The sequence below is a fragment of the Conger conger genome, chromosome 18, assembly GCF_963514075.1.
Source record: "Conger conger chromosome 18, fConCon1.1, whole genome shotgun sequence".
Classification (NCBI taxonomy): domain Eukaryota; kingdom Metazoa; phylum Chordata; class Actinopteri; order Anguilliformes; family Congridae; genus Conger; species Conger conger.
The window spans coordinates 32,313,851-32,328,643 of record NC_083777.1 but is presented as its reverse complement, the minus strand read 5'-3'; the positions used below and the strand labels follow the sequence as shown (position 1 = coordinate 32,328,643).

Genomic DNA, 14,793 nt, shown 5'->3' with positions numbered 1-14,793 from the left:
TCCTAGTTTCCTTGTTGATTGTTTTTATTTATTTTGCAGTGTTTGATCTTCACTTCGCTGTAGATCAGCAGGATATAGCAACTGTGAAAGGCTAAAGTCGCATGTTGAGTAGACACTACTCGCAGCTCTGAGGGATTTCTGCAATGACTGAATTTAAGACCAAGGCCAAAACTACTGTCGTGTCGTACTGGTTGTTGCAGAGTGGTAAGAATATTATTATGATTATTATTATGATTATTATTATGATTATTATTATGATTATTATTATATTATTAGGAGTCTTGTGGCTAAGGTGCTTGACTAGGACCCAGAAGGTTGGCGGTTCAAGCCCCAGTGTAGCCATGATAAGATCTGTGCAGCTGTTGGGCCCTTGGGCAAGGCCCTTAACCCCACATTGCTCCAGAGGGGATTGTCATCAGCCTAGTCTAATCAACTGTAAGGCGCTTTGGATAAAAGCATCAGCTACAGGACTGTAAAGTACTGCAGAAACAATGACCTGCGGAGAGCTGAACCATTCCCAGCTCCTGAGATGCACTCCAGACCTCACAATGTCCACTCTGTGATCAGACAGAACAGTCTTCCTGAATGACCCAGCCCTTTAATACAAAACCAAATCACACAGTACTGCTGTGACCCTCTCACTCTCACAGGCACACTGACACCTGACCCGCTTATTTCAGATCTCTCCATCAAGGACCTTTTGGAAATGTTATCGTTCGCTCCCCACTTTGTTTTTTTCCTGGTTTCATTTTACTTTCACAACCTCTACTCCATGCGATGGCTTAATCACAAAGTGAACCCAAAAAGGTGGCTCCAACAAAACTAAAATTGCTGAAATATCCCGGGCAAATGTATGCTTTCCCGTATTAACTCGGACCCAAATGAGGGAACATCCCAGGAAAGAATGCTGAGAACAATAGCTAGCACTACAGATGGTCCTGGGCTACACCCCAATAATAATGATATTTATATGATAATTATAATAAATAATGAGACCTGCTTGAAAGGCCCATTCCCACACAAAAAGCAAACCGTGGACCTTGGAAACAGTTGTGTCGAAATATCAGTTCCTTCCAACGCTGATTAAATGATTTGGGGGACTGGAACCAAAGACTTTTGTATTAATGACCACATATACAATTGGTCACCAAATGAGTGTTAGACACTTTACAGGAGCCGGGACAGCTGCAGCAGTCGATAGCACTATAAGCACACAACGGCTCACAACGCCATCAAAGGCTCACACCGCTCCACATAAAGGAGGTTGGCTGGTTTGGGATTTTACAATGAGAGCCATGTAACAGAACAGTGATGTGTGGGGTACACAGCCCTTATCAGAGGTCAGCAGTCCACCGCGGGGGGAGGGGGGGGGGGTCTTACTCACAGCTCTGGAAATGGTTATTGATGTGAATGGGGGTTTGGGGGTTTGAATAGGCTAGCGCTAAAGGAATGGGTCTGAATGGGAGGCGTAGATCGTCCCTCAGTGTAATCACTGAGACTGCTTTACGCCTGCTGACAGGTTGACTAATGCTGTACTGCTGACATACTGTTTTACTGGAGGTGAGTGAGTCACATCCTTCTCTCGCACTCCTCTCTCCCTCCCTCTCTCTCCCAGCTCCACCTCTCGCACATGCACAAACTCGCACACCGCAGAACAGTCTGTCCCACACAGCACTGATTGTCAGACGCACCACCACGTCAAATCGATGACGGGTTTCACGCACAAACAACAATCACAGGCACATGCTATTAAAGGGGATCGCTGTGTTCCGGGATCTTTGAGCGGTTGTTTGTGGCGCGAGTGGAGTGAGATCACACCCTTTCTGCAGAGCCAGGCGGCCAGCTTTCCCTGCCCCTCACACTGCTCCACTCACCCCAGATGACCCTGCTAATCACAGACCGGCCCTGTGTGAGCTGCATCCTGCACCCCCCACCCGGCCCGCTGTGGAGAAAACCCTCCAGCCTGCTCCACTGCAGCCTGCAGCGCCACCCGCACAATGCTCCTCAACACGCTCCTCAACACGCTCCTCACAGTGTAAACACATGCCGAAATCTAGCCAGGGTACCCTACACTCCTCTTATCAAAAATAAACTGAGAAATCTGATCAAATAATGACAATTAGCAACTACACGAGCATTATTTTTCATAACAATGCCTTCAAACAATTCTGTTATTATATTGATGTCGAATGACACACAAATTACTGAGGGGAATAAAATTACAATACTATTTATATTTTATTTTTTTTAAATCACAATTTTCCCCAGTTTCAATTGTCTTGCAGTGTGGAAAATTTGCAACAAAAAAGGGTGTTTGCAAAAATACTCTGTTAGGCAAACTCACATATGCAGGGTTGAAATACAGAGTGTGGCAGGTGTTACAGAAGGAACAATGGATCTATGGAGCTTCTGGCAAATCTCACACACCAAGATCCACACAGTGAGGTCTGCCTCATTGACACTAGCTGGATATCAATTAGAGAGACACGCCATTAAGCCGTTAATAAGCCATGAAGGTCAAATATCGTCCTGTTCATGTACAGCTGGCTGTGGTGAGATTGACCTGTTGCCAAATAACAGGAAACTTTGAAAGAACAGAAGTAGTGAAGAGTAAAATAAAACTGTCCATTCTCTAAAAACGCAGCTCTACCACACACAATCTCCAACGATACCTTCTTTCCACAAATACAGCACACTACCTGCTCAAACAGAGGAGAGCGAGAGCACACTGCGACTACCAAAGGCCCAGAACAGACTGCTGCTTCACAGAGAGATGGAGTCAGCAATCTGCTCCTCTGACAAACCAGGGAGAGACATGGCACTGCTGCTGCTGCTCAAACCATCTGAAATCACCACAACCACACACTTCAAATGCTAAGTGTCTGTATCTACCTGGCATTCACGATGGCATTGTAGCCTATTTACAAGGTCAGCACACAGACAGATAATATGATACGGTCGAATTCAGCAGTACTCAACTGCTGCGGGCCGCAGTGTCTGCAGGTATTTGCACCGACCATTTAGCCATTTAACCATTTACAGTTCAGGTTTGCTTTCAATTACATACACATTCATTGTTAAGACTTCTGTTTTTTGCAGAACCCAACTGCACTCCTGGTCCCCTTCACTATATGGCCATGAAGTCATTAATTACTGGTACTGATTGGCCAGAGGGTGTCTGCATCCTGGTTTTTGTTCCAACCAGTTACCTTCCTTTTCTGACAGTTAACTGTAGTTAACTATGTTAGTTCACTCCTGTACTTGAGCACAGTGAAATCTTTAAGTAACAATTGCTATAAATTGCTTTAAAATTAACATTGCTATAAACTGAAGGTACTGTACAGACAACAAAATATAGGTAAATAATTTTTTGTAAAAACCATAGCAGTGTAATAACAGTAACAAGCTGTAAAATCATGATCGTAAATTGGCCAGCTTGTCTGTTCAAAATGCGCTGTAAATATTGCAGTAACTTTTACAGCGAAGATATGATTGAACTAATGAAATAATTAAGAGCAGAAGTTATGGGTCCAACAGGGTCACAGCTCCCTGAGAGTAGCAACTGAGAGCTTGAGGAGAGCTTGTGTGCAAACTTTCACTGATCAGTTACGAGCTGAGAAAGAAAGCCCAGGACAGCCTCCAGCTGGCCAAACCAGTCACACAGAGTCATGATCCAAGGCCCCATATCATGTAAAAACATACATTTCAATCATATTCGCCTGAACAAAGATGCCTTGTGAATGGGGGGGGGGGGGGGGGGGGGGGGGGTGTACCTACATGCATTTGGGCCATATTTTCAGACTGTTGCCCCCTATTGATCACCTAGTGAACTTTCTTCAAACACTGGACCCATGACCACAGTCCCCTATGCCCACATCCAACACACCTAATGAGCTGAGTGTTCATCTCAGGGAGTAAACAGCCAGGTCGTACTGAACAAGGTGTTCCCATGGCACAGACTGGAGTTTCCTTCAGCTGCAATCACAGTGACTCCACAGGGATTTACACACAACAGGCACGCACAGTCCGTCCTGAAAGAATGCACTCCGGCTAAAACACAACCTGACTGCAAAACACTGCACCGCTCGACTCCAAGCTTAATAATTAGTTTCGTCATGTTGGAGATTTTCAATCATTTACAATTAACCACGGTTTAAAAAAATATATATGGTGCCGAAGGGGTCTATGGTTTTACACTCGTCTGGCTTATCGAGAACTCACGGAGGCCACAAGCTATCATCACGGTGTTCACATTCAGTAAGAAATAAAATTACAAGTCACTGAGACAGACGTATTTTACAAGATATGCGAATTGGAGAAACACCTTTTTTCATTCTACTTCAACTGAAAAAGGTGAATTGCAGAAGAAACAAACTGGTGTCATCTGTTCCTCCTGCCACCTCCCCAAAGCGTGGTGACTCTGTGGCTCTGTCACTCTGTCACTCTGTCACTCTGGGACTGACTGCAGAACAGAACTTTATCGCCGCATGGTGCAGAGTAACAGGGCTGACCTCCCTGCTGCAGGCCACCAAGGACCTGCAACAAGCCTCTTAATTCAGCTGTGATCCGTGGTGCCAGCCCAACTTTAAAAGCACCAGGTTTTCCGCTGTGGTTAAGTACAGGACCATGCAGCAACCAATCAATCAATCGTTTTTTGGGGTATTTACAAATGGTAAACAAGCACTACACATACTAAAACTAGCATATAGTGGTGAGTTTTGCATAAGGATTCAGCCTGGGGACCCCTGGCAGTCTTCTCACCTGCTGTTACCGCAGAAAAGGCAATGAGCTAATGTGTGTGTATATATATATATATATATATATATATATATATATATATATATATATATACACATATACATACATACATACACACACATAAAATATATAATATACACACACACACTCAGTGAGCACTTTTAGGCTTTTTTGTTTTACTTATAGGTATTCTGCTGCTGTAGCCGATCTGTTTAAGAGGTTTGACGTGTTTTGTGTTCAGAGATGCTCTTCTGCATACCACTGTTGTCATGTGCGGTCATTTGTCACCTTCCTGTCAGCTTTGACCAGTCTGGCCCTTCACCACTGATCTCTCTCATTAACAAGGCATTTTTACTCACAGAACTGCTGCTCACTGGATGTTTTTAGTTTTTTTGCACAATTCTCTGAAAACCCAAGAGACTGTTCTGTGTGAAAATCCCAATCTCAGCCGTTTCTGAGATACTCAAACCACCCTGTCTGGCACCAACAATCATTCCACAGTCAAAGTCATTTAGATCATTTTTTCATAGATCACATTTCTTCACCGTTCTGACACTTGGTCTGAAGAACAGCTGAACCTCTTGGCCATGTCAGCAAACTTTTACGCATTTAGTTGCTGCCACATGACTGGCTGATTAAATATTAACAAGCTGGTGTGCAGATCTACCTAATAAAGTGCTCAGTGAGAGTGTGTGTGTGTGTATATATATATCAGTCTTTTTTTGGTTCAGAACCAACTGCAAGATTACATTAAGTTAAAACCTGTGATGACAATCTATGACGACATTCCGCAATCCGTACTGAACCATGACAGTTTTCTGTTTCAGATAATCCCGCTGGAATGCAAATCCCATCGACGAAACCGATAAGAATAAACAGTCAAATTCGGAATAAAAGAACTTTCGGGTGAGCGCTGTGAGCAAAAGTTGAATGCAATCTGTCTCCAAAAATCATGTCAAGTGAAATGCGGTAAAGAACTTCGGGATTCTGCTTTGAAAGCAACATCCATGACTGCATACCAGAGCAGTTAAAGTGTAACGAATTCGTTCCTGGTTGTTATAATGTGTAACAATATCTGGAAGAATGTTGACACTTAATTGTATTATCCAGGGCCTCGTACATCTCATAATTCAACTCCACAAATGGCTAAACATGTTTCACACACGTAACAGATTATAACACAGCATATAAAGCACTGCATATAAGAATTACAAAAAACATCTTTGTCGCTCCGATATAGTGATAGCGACCTAATTTGGCCTCTGTTTGAATAAACAGCAAAACTGCAGCGAAACACTTTCCAATGCGCGTATTGGATCTGAATGAATCATGGGGTTTTATATTACCGAAATAATACCGTTCGACAGACTAAATTGAACATAATTAATGTTTCTAGTAAAAATGCTAGACATAGCCTACAGACAACGTTACAGACTGCAGTGGACTTATGTATTCCCACCAATAGCAAATTATTAGACCACATGACTCTTTAATAGCGCAATACTTTGTTTTACCCTTGTTTTAGGAGATCAAAAATATTCTCACGACGTAAACTGGAAACCGTGACACGGCTACTGCCAGAATTGGGTAATATCATTATACCGTCATGGCAACAGCGAAGGCAGTCTAGTGGGCTGGTAACACAAAATATAATCTTTTCTGAGTAGCAGCGCGAGCTAGCAGTAAGTACACAAATCAACCAAGCTTCAGGCAACGTAAACGGGCAGTGCAAGATGACCATCTACACATAACTCTGTCTTGCGACAGTGAGGTATTGCGTTAGCCAGGGAGCTAACTTATTAGGCTACATCAAATGTGTTCCTTGTAAATGTAGCCTATTTACAGCGACATAAGTATGTATGAAAAATACAATCACACACATTTTAAAGAGTTGGTACAGCGAGCGAAGAACTGGCCTACTTACCGGCATCATTTTAGCTTCGTACCGCATTTAAACCTATTGCCAATCCTTTTGATTGAGGATTCGAAGAGGTTACCGTTCCTGCGGTCCAGAGCAAGCCGCAGTGGTGTACCAGAAGAGTTTCCTCTTTTCTGACCGATCGATCGTAGCTTGGTAGCTACCAAACTAACTTAGCCCCGCCTTGTTTAAAAAAAATCTTAGTTCAAGAAATGTACAACTGCTGATAGAACTGTCCGCGTTGATTAGATCACGGTGCTGCCTCGATTTGGCTCATCTGCCAACTCGAATTGTTATTCCTTCGTAGAAACTTGTTGCAAAGCGAAGGAACAAAGCCTTTTCATGCGTAAAGTTCCTCCGGTGGCGATTAGCTCATTACAGAATAGTCCACACCTGATGCAAGTTCCGAGCCGGTTGCCTTTCAGCAGGAAAAGCAACACTGCAGCCGAAATCCAGCGTTCCAAAGTAGACCAAATTGTTTTAATGCTTTAAACCTCCGAGCATTAATTTGTGGCACCTCCACAGTTGCGGTGGCATGTAGACCTTAACAGAGACCCCGGGCCTGACAATCCTCTGCCTGGGCAGATCAACAAATGATAGCCCAGCCCTGATGACGTAGAGGGAGGAAACTCATTCTCCTGGAATTCTGAGCCCTCCTCTTTGTGTTCAGGTTGCCCCTACACGTCCGCGAGACAAAAACCAAACACCTTCATCGGAGGCCCTGTTAATGTTCGCAGTTACACATCAATAATCACGAATTTTAACATGGTTCAGCGATGAGGTGTGAAGTTTACTCCGAGAGCAATTGCTTAGTTAGGGACACAAATAAAAATAAAACTGTTTGAATGGCAGGATATATTGCGGCAGATTTGAAAGGAAATGGAATGTCTCTTGCATTGAAATGCTACTCGTTGTTTGTATTGGCTATATCCGTAAATAGGCTACACTATGCAACCACAAACGACAGTAGCCTACCTTTCAATAATCCAACCATATTTTACAATTTGTTTGATCAGATAATTTGGCCGTTGTAGTTGTGAAATGACACTGTAAATATGGAAAATGAGTAGCTGGGTACTGTGTAAATGGTAAATGGCAGGCATTTATATAGCGCCTTTATCCAAAGCACTGTACAATTGATGCTTCTCCATTCACCCATTCATACACACACTCACACAACGGCGATTGGCTGCCATGCAAGGCCCCGACCAGCTCGTCAGGAGCATTAGGGGTTAGGTGTCTTGCTCAGGGACACTTCGACACAGCCCGGGCGGGGGATCGAACCGGCAACCCTCCGACTGCCAGACAACTGCTCTTACTGCCTGAGCCATGTCGCCCCCCTGTGTGTACATCGATTCATATTGACTACAAATGGAATGTGTGCAAAAGGACATGTTCTGTCTCTGGAACGGCCAACATCCGTGTGCAGTGAGTATACAAGAATAAAAACCAGGTAGAGTATACAAGAATAAAAACGATGGATTGGCAGTTGTGCCATGAGAAAGAAAATGACAGTTATTTGGCATGTTATTCATCTACGGTTCATCTATAGATGTTAGTTCCACCTGAACACTGCTTAATGCCACATGCAGACTTAAAATGTTCAGTGTTAAATCACCTCTTTCAGAGTACAGTTTATCCATGTCGGGCTTTTGTACTCTCGAATTAACACTGGATATTTTCCTGTGCAAAAGAGTGAAACATTGTCAAATATATAAAAATGTTGCTCAAATTATCAAAAGTAGTCACAGTTTATATTCCAGCCTATGTTACATGTTGCTAGGCTACCATTCGTCGTCCGTCTGTGGTCAGTCGCGTGCGATATGTTAATAGGTGTGCAATAAGTGTGCGCGTTGAGTCGTCAGGTACTGCACTCTCAGAAATAAAGGTATGAAAAGGTACAAATGCTTGTCGCTGGGGCAGTACCCTGTTGATACATAAAAAAATTGTATCTATCCAGCAATATATAATTCGTTTGTACTCGTTTTTTGTTTGGAAAACAAAGAGAACTGTATTTTCAGGGTACATTTGTGAAAATTGATCCTTAAAGAACAAAAATGTTCCTCCGCTGTCACTTTATTTCTGAGAGTGTATGAGAGTGGTGGATACAGTGTGAAAAATCTGTCTGGCTGTCCTGTTTTCGGAGGGTCGTGTTATGGTGTGCATCCTATTGTGCACAAATTATATAATTTTCTGAGTGGGCTAGTCCCGTGAAGAAAAACAACAGGCCTACGGATAAAAGAATCAATTATTATCCAATATATCATGTTTAGTTGGACTATAAAAAAATAAAAAAATAAAAATGCATTTCTGCAGGGAAAATCTTTTTGATGACATTGTTGGTCTTTTCTAAAACATTTCGACATTGTTATAATTATATATATTGAAACCGTATATGTAGTGCTTCAGTAAAACTGTGGTATATAATGGCATTATTATTTCAAACAAGTGCTCCGTCCAGTGGAGTACACAGTGTTGAACTACAAATCCCATGGATCAACCCGAACTCCACTCATGCGCAGTTCTACGCCCTGGCCTAGCACGCTGCGTGTGTATGTACATGGTGTGAGGTCTTGGTGCGCGTGCAGTCTTTCTGCAGGTGTCTGCTGTTACAGTGTATACTACGCCGTTTATTTATTTACAGTCTTCCTCCGCTTGTAAACAACGGGAGAGTTATGGCGGAGCCGGTAGCCGCGATGTGCGACCAGCTAATTAAAGCTGTGAATGTGATGATGGACGCGGAGTCGAGCCAACGATACCGCCTGGAGGCCCTGAAGGTAAATGGATGCATAGCGGGCAGCATGATGTCCGTGCACGTTTTTAATAGTAGATCTGTACCTGGAAATAATATTTTGAGAGAGCCCGTTTTTGCTTGAGCGAAACTAAGCAATAGGGAAAATTAACAAACAATTGAAATTCGTAACATCGTTAGCCAGTTTGCTTTGTGAGAAACTAGCTGGTTAACTAGTTGGCTAGCTGCAAAGTTCATTCATTCCCAAGCTCTCCTGCTTGGAAAGCTTGCTAGCTAGCTAGCTAGATACAATAGCGTATGCTAAGAGAATATTAACGTTGCTCGTCAAAATAGCGCAATAGCATTTTGTCTGTAGAGTGAATCGAAGTTAATTTTATTGGTTGATTTGTTTCGTTGGGTGTATTGGATGCTTCTTTGGCTTACTAACGACGTTAATTAATATAGCCATGATATAGCTAGCAATATGAAGAGTATTCTTATTTTGATAACTTTGTGTGAACTGGTCAATGCATTGGTGATCAGGTGACAAGCGATGTAGGCTATGTGTCTTCACTTACAGAATTTGCAAAGCTAAGCAGTTTCAGTTTCCATGGAGAGGCGCAACATTGTGGTGTCAGTCATGTTTAACTTCGCGTTTGCCTTGCCAACTAGACAGAGCAACTTGGATGCAGCAGCCTGCAGTATTAGCGCCATAGCTAACGCTTTTGATATGATCGTAAACATTAGCCTCTGAGCGGATTACGGTTGGCAGAGTCCTTTCCGTGTAGAATATATTCCTAGTCTTTATATCGGGCTTCAACAGCTACACTGCAGGACACGGACTCATGAGACTCATGATGTGTGCCAACTGGAAAAATAAACGAGGTGCACGCCTACTTACTGCTCCTAAAGTTTTCAACTTGGAAGAGCATGTGCACTTTGGGCAAAATGTCAGAATCGAGCCCTGCTGCATGCACATTTGATGGTCCCCGTCTCTGCCCTGTGTAGTTCTGCGAGGAGTTCAAAGAGAAGTGTCCATTTTGCGTTCCCTGTGGTCTGCAACTGGCCGATAAGGCACAGTCACCGGTCATCCGACACTTCGGCTTACAAATATTGGAACACGTTATCAAGTAAGTCAAACACTCTGTGAATAGTATTTCTGTTGTGAAATGTTAAACTCTTTCCCCTGTTTTATTTGGGACAAGTTTATCTGAGATGCATGTCTCCTACAAATGGAACCGTTTATTTGCCGTTAAATTTAAGGGGACGCCCCTGCAGCAGTAACCCACACTCCTTTGTGTTGAAATGCTAGATTTCGCTGGAACAACATGCCCCCTCAAGAAAAGGTCCAGTTAAAGAACTGCGCGATGGGGTTATTGTCAAATGTGAGTCAAAATCCAGTTTTCCCCAATGGTTTCTGTTTCGCTGGTATTAATCGACATGGTAATGAGCTGCGCGGCTGTTGCGTTGCAGGGCACGCGGCCCATCATGGAGGAGGAGAGCCATATCAAAGACGTGCTCTCGCGCATCGTGGTGGAGATGATCAAGCGCGAGTGGCCGCAGCACTGGCCCGACATGCTGACCGAGCTGGAGGCGCTCACCGGTCTGGGGGTTGGTTCTTCCACACGCTTTAACTCCTGCTCCGCAGCACGGAAACCATTCTCTCATTTTTATTCAGTTATTTATTTTTGGGGGCCTGTCAGCATCAGTCCGCCTCCATGGGGAGTAGGTGGCCGAGAGTCCCGCTCTTCAGCCTGGTTTCCTGTGGTTTCCTGATGAAAATATGGCTGTTCAGGCCTCAATTACAAGGTGTGGATTCTTTGGCCTGTTTATGAGCCGCTGGTGCTGAGAACGCCCCCAATACCTGTGCTGGAGGTGTGCGGGGGCTGGAGGTGTAGGAGGTGTGCGGGTGTAGGCGGTGTAAAGGAGCCCCACCTCCCCACAGGAGGCGCAGACGGAGCTGGTGATGCTGATCCTCCTGCGGCTGGCCGAGGACGTGGTGACGTTCCAGACCCTGCCCACGCAGCGCAGGAAGGACATCCAGCAGACCCTGACCCAGAACATGGAGAGCGTGTTCAGCTTCCTGCTCACCATCCTGCAGCGCAACGTGGACGAGTTCCGCCGCCTGGTCAGAACACACACACACTCACTCACTCACACTCTCACACTCACACACACACACACACACCCACACACACTCACACACTCTCTCACACACACACACACACACACACACACACACACACACTCACATTGGCATTGAAATTGTAGATTTAGGTTTTGCGTCACGTCACGTTTGTTCAAAAATGGCTGGCAACAGTGGGACTTTTACTTGTTGACTCTGGATTGCTTAATACTTTTTGATCTTTACAAATGCATGTCTTTGTTTTCCAGAAACGAGTTCCAAGTCAAGAACTGAAGGTGAGCTTTTGATTCACAGCTTCCTGTGTGATACGATGAGCCTTGTTTTGGTTCCTTTCTTGTGAAACCAGAACGGACCTGAATCGCTTGCTTTGACGATATCTCCACTTACTGCCATGAGACTGCTGTGGCAGCCTCTGACCTTTCAGCCAAAAACACACTGATTTATGGGATTAAAACATGAGTGGATCTGCTCATGGTAACTCTCTCGCTCTCTCGCTGGCCCAGGCGAAGGCTCACTGTCGGGTGGGCGTGGCCACGCTGAACACCCTGGCGGGCTACATTGATTGGGTGGCACTGGCGCACATCACCAATGAGAACTGCCGGCTGCTGGAGATGCTGTGCCTGTTGCTAGGGGAACCCGAGCTCCAGCTGGAGGCAGCGGAGTGTCTGCTCATCGCTGTCAGCAGGAAGGTGAGTGTGGGCTGGGTGTAGGGCGCAGGGTGTAGGGCGCAGGAAGGTGAGTGTGGGCTGGGTGTAGGGCGCAGGGTGTAGGGCGCAGGAAGGTGAGTGTGGGCTGGGTGTAGGGCGCAGGGTGTAGGGCGCAGGAAGGTGAGTGTGGGCTGGGTGTAGGGCGCAGGGTGTAGGGCGCAGGAAGGTGAGTGTGGGCTGGGTGTAGGGCGCAGGGTGTAGGGCGCAGGAAGGTGAGTGTGGGCTGGGTGTAGGGCGCAGGGTGTAGGGCGCAGGAAGGTGAGTGTGGGCTGGGTGTAGGGCGCAGGGTGTAGGGCGCAGGAAGGTGAGTGTGGGCTGGGTGTAGGGCGCAGGGTGTAGGGCGCAGGAAGGTGAGTGTGGGCTGGGTGTAGGGCGCAGGGTGTAGGGCGCAGGAAGGTGAGTGTGGGCTGGGTGTAGGGCGCAGGAAGGTGAGTGTGGGCTGGGTGTAGGGCGCAGGGTGTAGGGCGCAGGAAGGTGAGTGTGGGCTGGGTGTAGGGCGCAGGGTGTAGGGCGTAGGGAGCTGGGTCTAGGGAGTAGGGAGCTGGGTCTAGGGAGTAGGGAGCTAGCTGTAGGGCACAGGAGCTGGGTGTAGGGCGTAGGGAGCCGGTGTAGGGGTGTGTGTGAGTGTGTGTGACTTTTGCTCTGTGACGCCACAGGGGAAGCTGGAGGACAGGAAGCCGCTGATGTTGCTGTTTGACGACGTTGCCATGCACTACATCCTGTCTGCCGCTCAGTGAGTACCATACGTTCCCTGAGTGCCCCTCTAGCTCCGTCTCTCCCCGCTCTAGCTCTGTCTCTCTGCTCTAGCTCTGTCTCTCTGCTCTAGCTCTGTCTCTCTGCTCTAGCTCTGTCTCACACCGCTCTAGCTCCGTCTCTCCCCGCTCTAGCTCTGTCTCTCTGCTCTAGCTCCGTCTCTCCCCGCTCTAGCTCTGTCTCTCTGCTCTAGCTCCGTCTCCCCGCTCTAGCTCTGTCTCTCTGCTCTAGCTCTGTCTCTGTCTCTCTGCTCTAGCTCCGTCTCCCCGCTCTAGCTCTGTCTCTCTGCTCTAGCTCTGTCTCTCTGCTCTAGCTTTGTCTCTCTGCTCTAGCTCTGTCTCTCTGCTCTAGCTCTGTCTCACACCACTCTTGTCTCTGGCTCCAGGTCTGCAGATGGAGCGGCAGTAGCATCTCCGCTATCCAGCACACAGTGAGTACCTGTCCACAGTTTCTTCTCTTAATTTCGACAAGTGAAGTTCCATCTCGTCTGCTCTTCGGTCTGCTGTGGTGAACCCTGACCCCTAACCCCTAACTCCTAACTCCGCAGTCCTTTTTTTGGTCGTTTGCACTGGGGTTTGGCTTGGGCGCGTTAGTCCCAAGTTAGTCCGTGTGATGTCTGTTTGTGACTGTGTCAGTGTCCCTGTGTCTGTGGCCAGGTCAGGGGAGGTGGTGGGCGTGGTGGAGAGGGACTACACCTTCCTGAAGAGGCTGTGCCAGGTGCTCTGTGCGCTGGGCTCCCAGCTCTGCGCCCTGGTGGTGAGTTAGTTTGCCCCCTGCTCAGCCCTGGGATCATCACTTCCAAATCCAGCCCTGCTTTTCTTTTCTCCGGGGCAGTTAGCTGAACACTATCTTCACACCTGACTCCCAGGGGAGGGTGGGAAACCTGCAGTTTGAGGACCGTGAGTTGATCTGTGGTTTGGCCCTTCATTGGACTCAGGGCGTACGGTTTGCTTGTTTGGAGGTCGAGGCATTTTGAGCCCGGAATAATGGTCAGGGCCCAGAACAGCCGCTTTAAAAGCTGCCATTTCATTCAGTGTTTGTAGTTTTTATTCAGTTTTATTCATTTTACAGGTCCTTTTTTTGTATAGTGTTTATTATTGTAATTAGTAATGAAGTTGTGTGTCTGTGTGTTTGATCAGGGCTCCAGTGTTGAAGTGGAAGTCCCTGCCAACCTCCACAAGTACCTGGAGGCATTTCTGGCCTTCACCACCCACCCCAGCCAGGTAACCCCATCCATCTCCTGCTTCCACCTGTACCTGGAGCTTTTTTTTTCCGCACCCCACCTTTTGGGATTAAACCTTGTGGGGGCAACATGGCCCCGGCAGTAAGGGCAGTCGTCTGGCAGTCGGAGGGTTGCCGGTTCGATCCCCCGCCCGTGCTGTGTCGAAGTGTCCCTGAGCAAGACACCTAACCCCCAAATGCTCCTGACGAGCTGGTCGGTACCTTTCATGGCAGCCAATCGCCGTTGGTGTGTGAATGTGTGTATGAATGGGTGAATGAGAATCATCAATTGTAAAAGGAATCATCCCAAATAAAGGGAGGCTGGGACACCAGCAGGTCTCGGCTCTGGAGGACCTTGATTAGATGATCCCTGCTCGTATTTCCCTTCCTGAGTGAGACCGTTTGCAACTGTCGATGTCTGTCCCTCTGTGGCCATGCCTTTAATGTGACTATTATCTGTGGCCTTTAATGTGACTATTATCTGTGGCCTTTAATGTGACTATTATCTTTGAGGTTTAATGTGACTATTATCTTTGACGTTTAATGTGAGTATTTAGTG

The 14,793-nt window shown here is 46.3% G+C and overlaps 2 protein-coding genes across 2 annotated transcripts in view; one reads left to right on the top strand and one right to left on the bottom strand.

Moving 5' to 3' along the window:
- Window positions 1–7,258, bottom strand: part of LOC133117897 (apoptosis-stimulating of p53 protein 2-like) — a 29,696-nt gene extending 22,438 nt beyond the window's left edge. The window contains exon 1 of the mRNA XM_061227408.1: window positions 6,683–7,258. Coding sequence (XP_061083392.1) covers window positions 6,683–6,709 — 27 coding nt within the window. The 5' untranslated portion in view covers window positions 6,710–7,258. The remainder of the gene's footprint in view (window positions 1–6,682) is intronic.
- A 1,952-nt stretch (window positions 7,259–9,210) lies between these two features.
- Window positions 9,211–14,793, top strand: part of LOC133118266 (exportin-5) — a 36,354-nt gene continuing 30,771 nt past the window's right edge. The window contains exons 1-11 of the mRNA XM_061228118.1: window positions 9,211–9,453; window positions 10,416–10,537; window positions 10,720–10,792; window positions 10,881–11,018; window positions 11,353–11,535; window positions 11,802–11,828; window positions 12,057–12,242; window positions 12,917–12,993; window positions 13,399–13,443; window positions 13,670–13,769; window positions 14,153–14,236. Of these exons, the coding sequence (XP_061084102.1) occupies window positions 9,352–9,453; window positions 10,416–10,537; window positions 10,720–10,792; window positions 10,881–11,018; window positions 11,353–11,535; window positions 11,802–11,828; window positions 12,057–12,242; window positions 12,917–12,993; window positions 13,399–13,443; window positions 13,670–13,769; window positions 14,153–14,236 (1,137 nt within the window). The 5' untranslated portion in view covers window positions 9,211–9,351. The remainder of the gene's footprint in view (window positions 9,454–10,415; window positions 10,538–10,719; window positions 10,793–10,880; window positions 11,019–11,352; window positions 11,536–11,801; window positions 11,829–12,056; window positions 12,243–12,916; window positions 12,994–13,398; window positions 13,444–13,669; window positions 13,770–14,152; window positions 14,237–14,793) is intronic.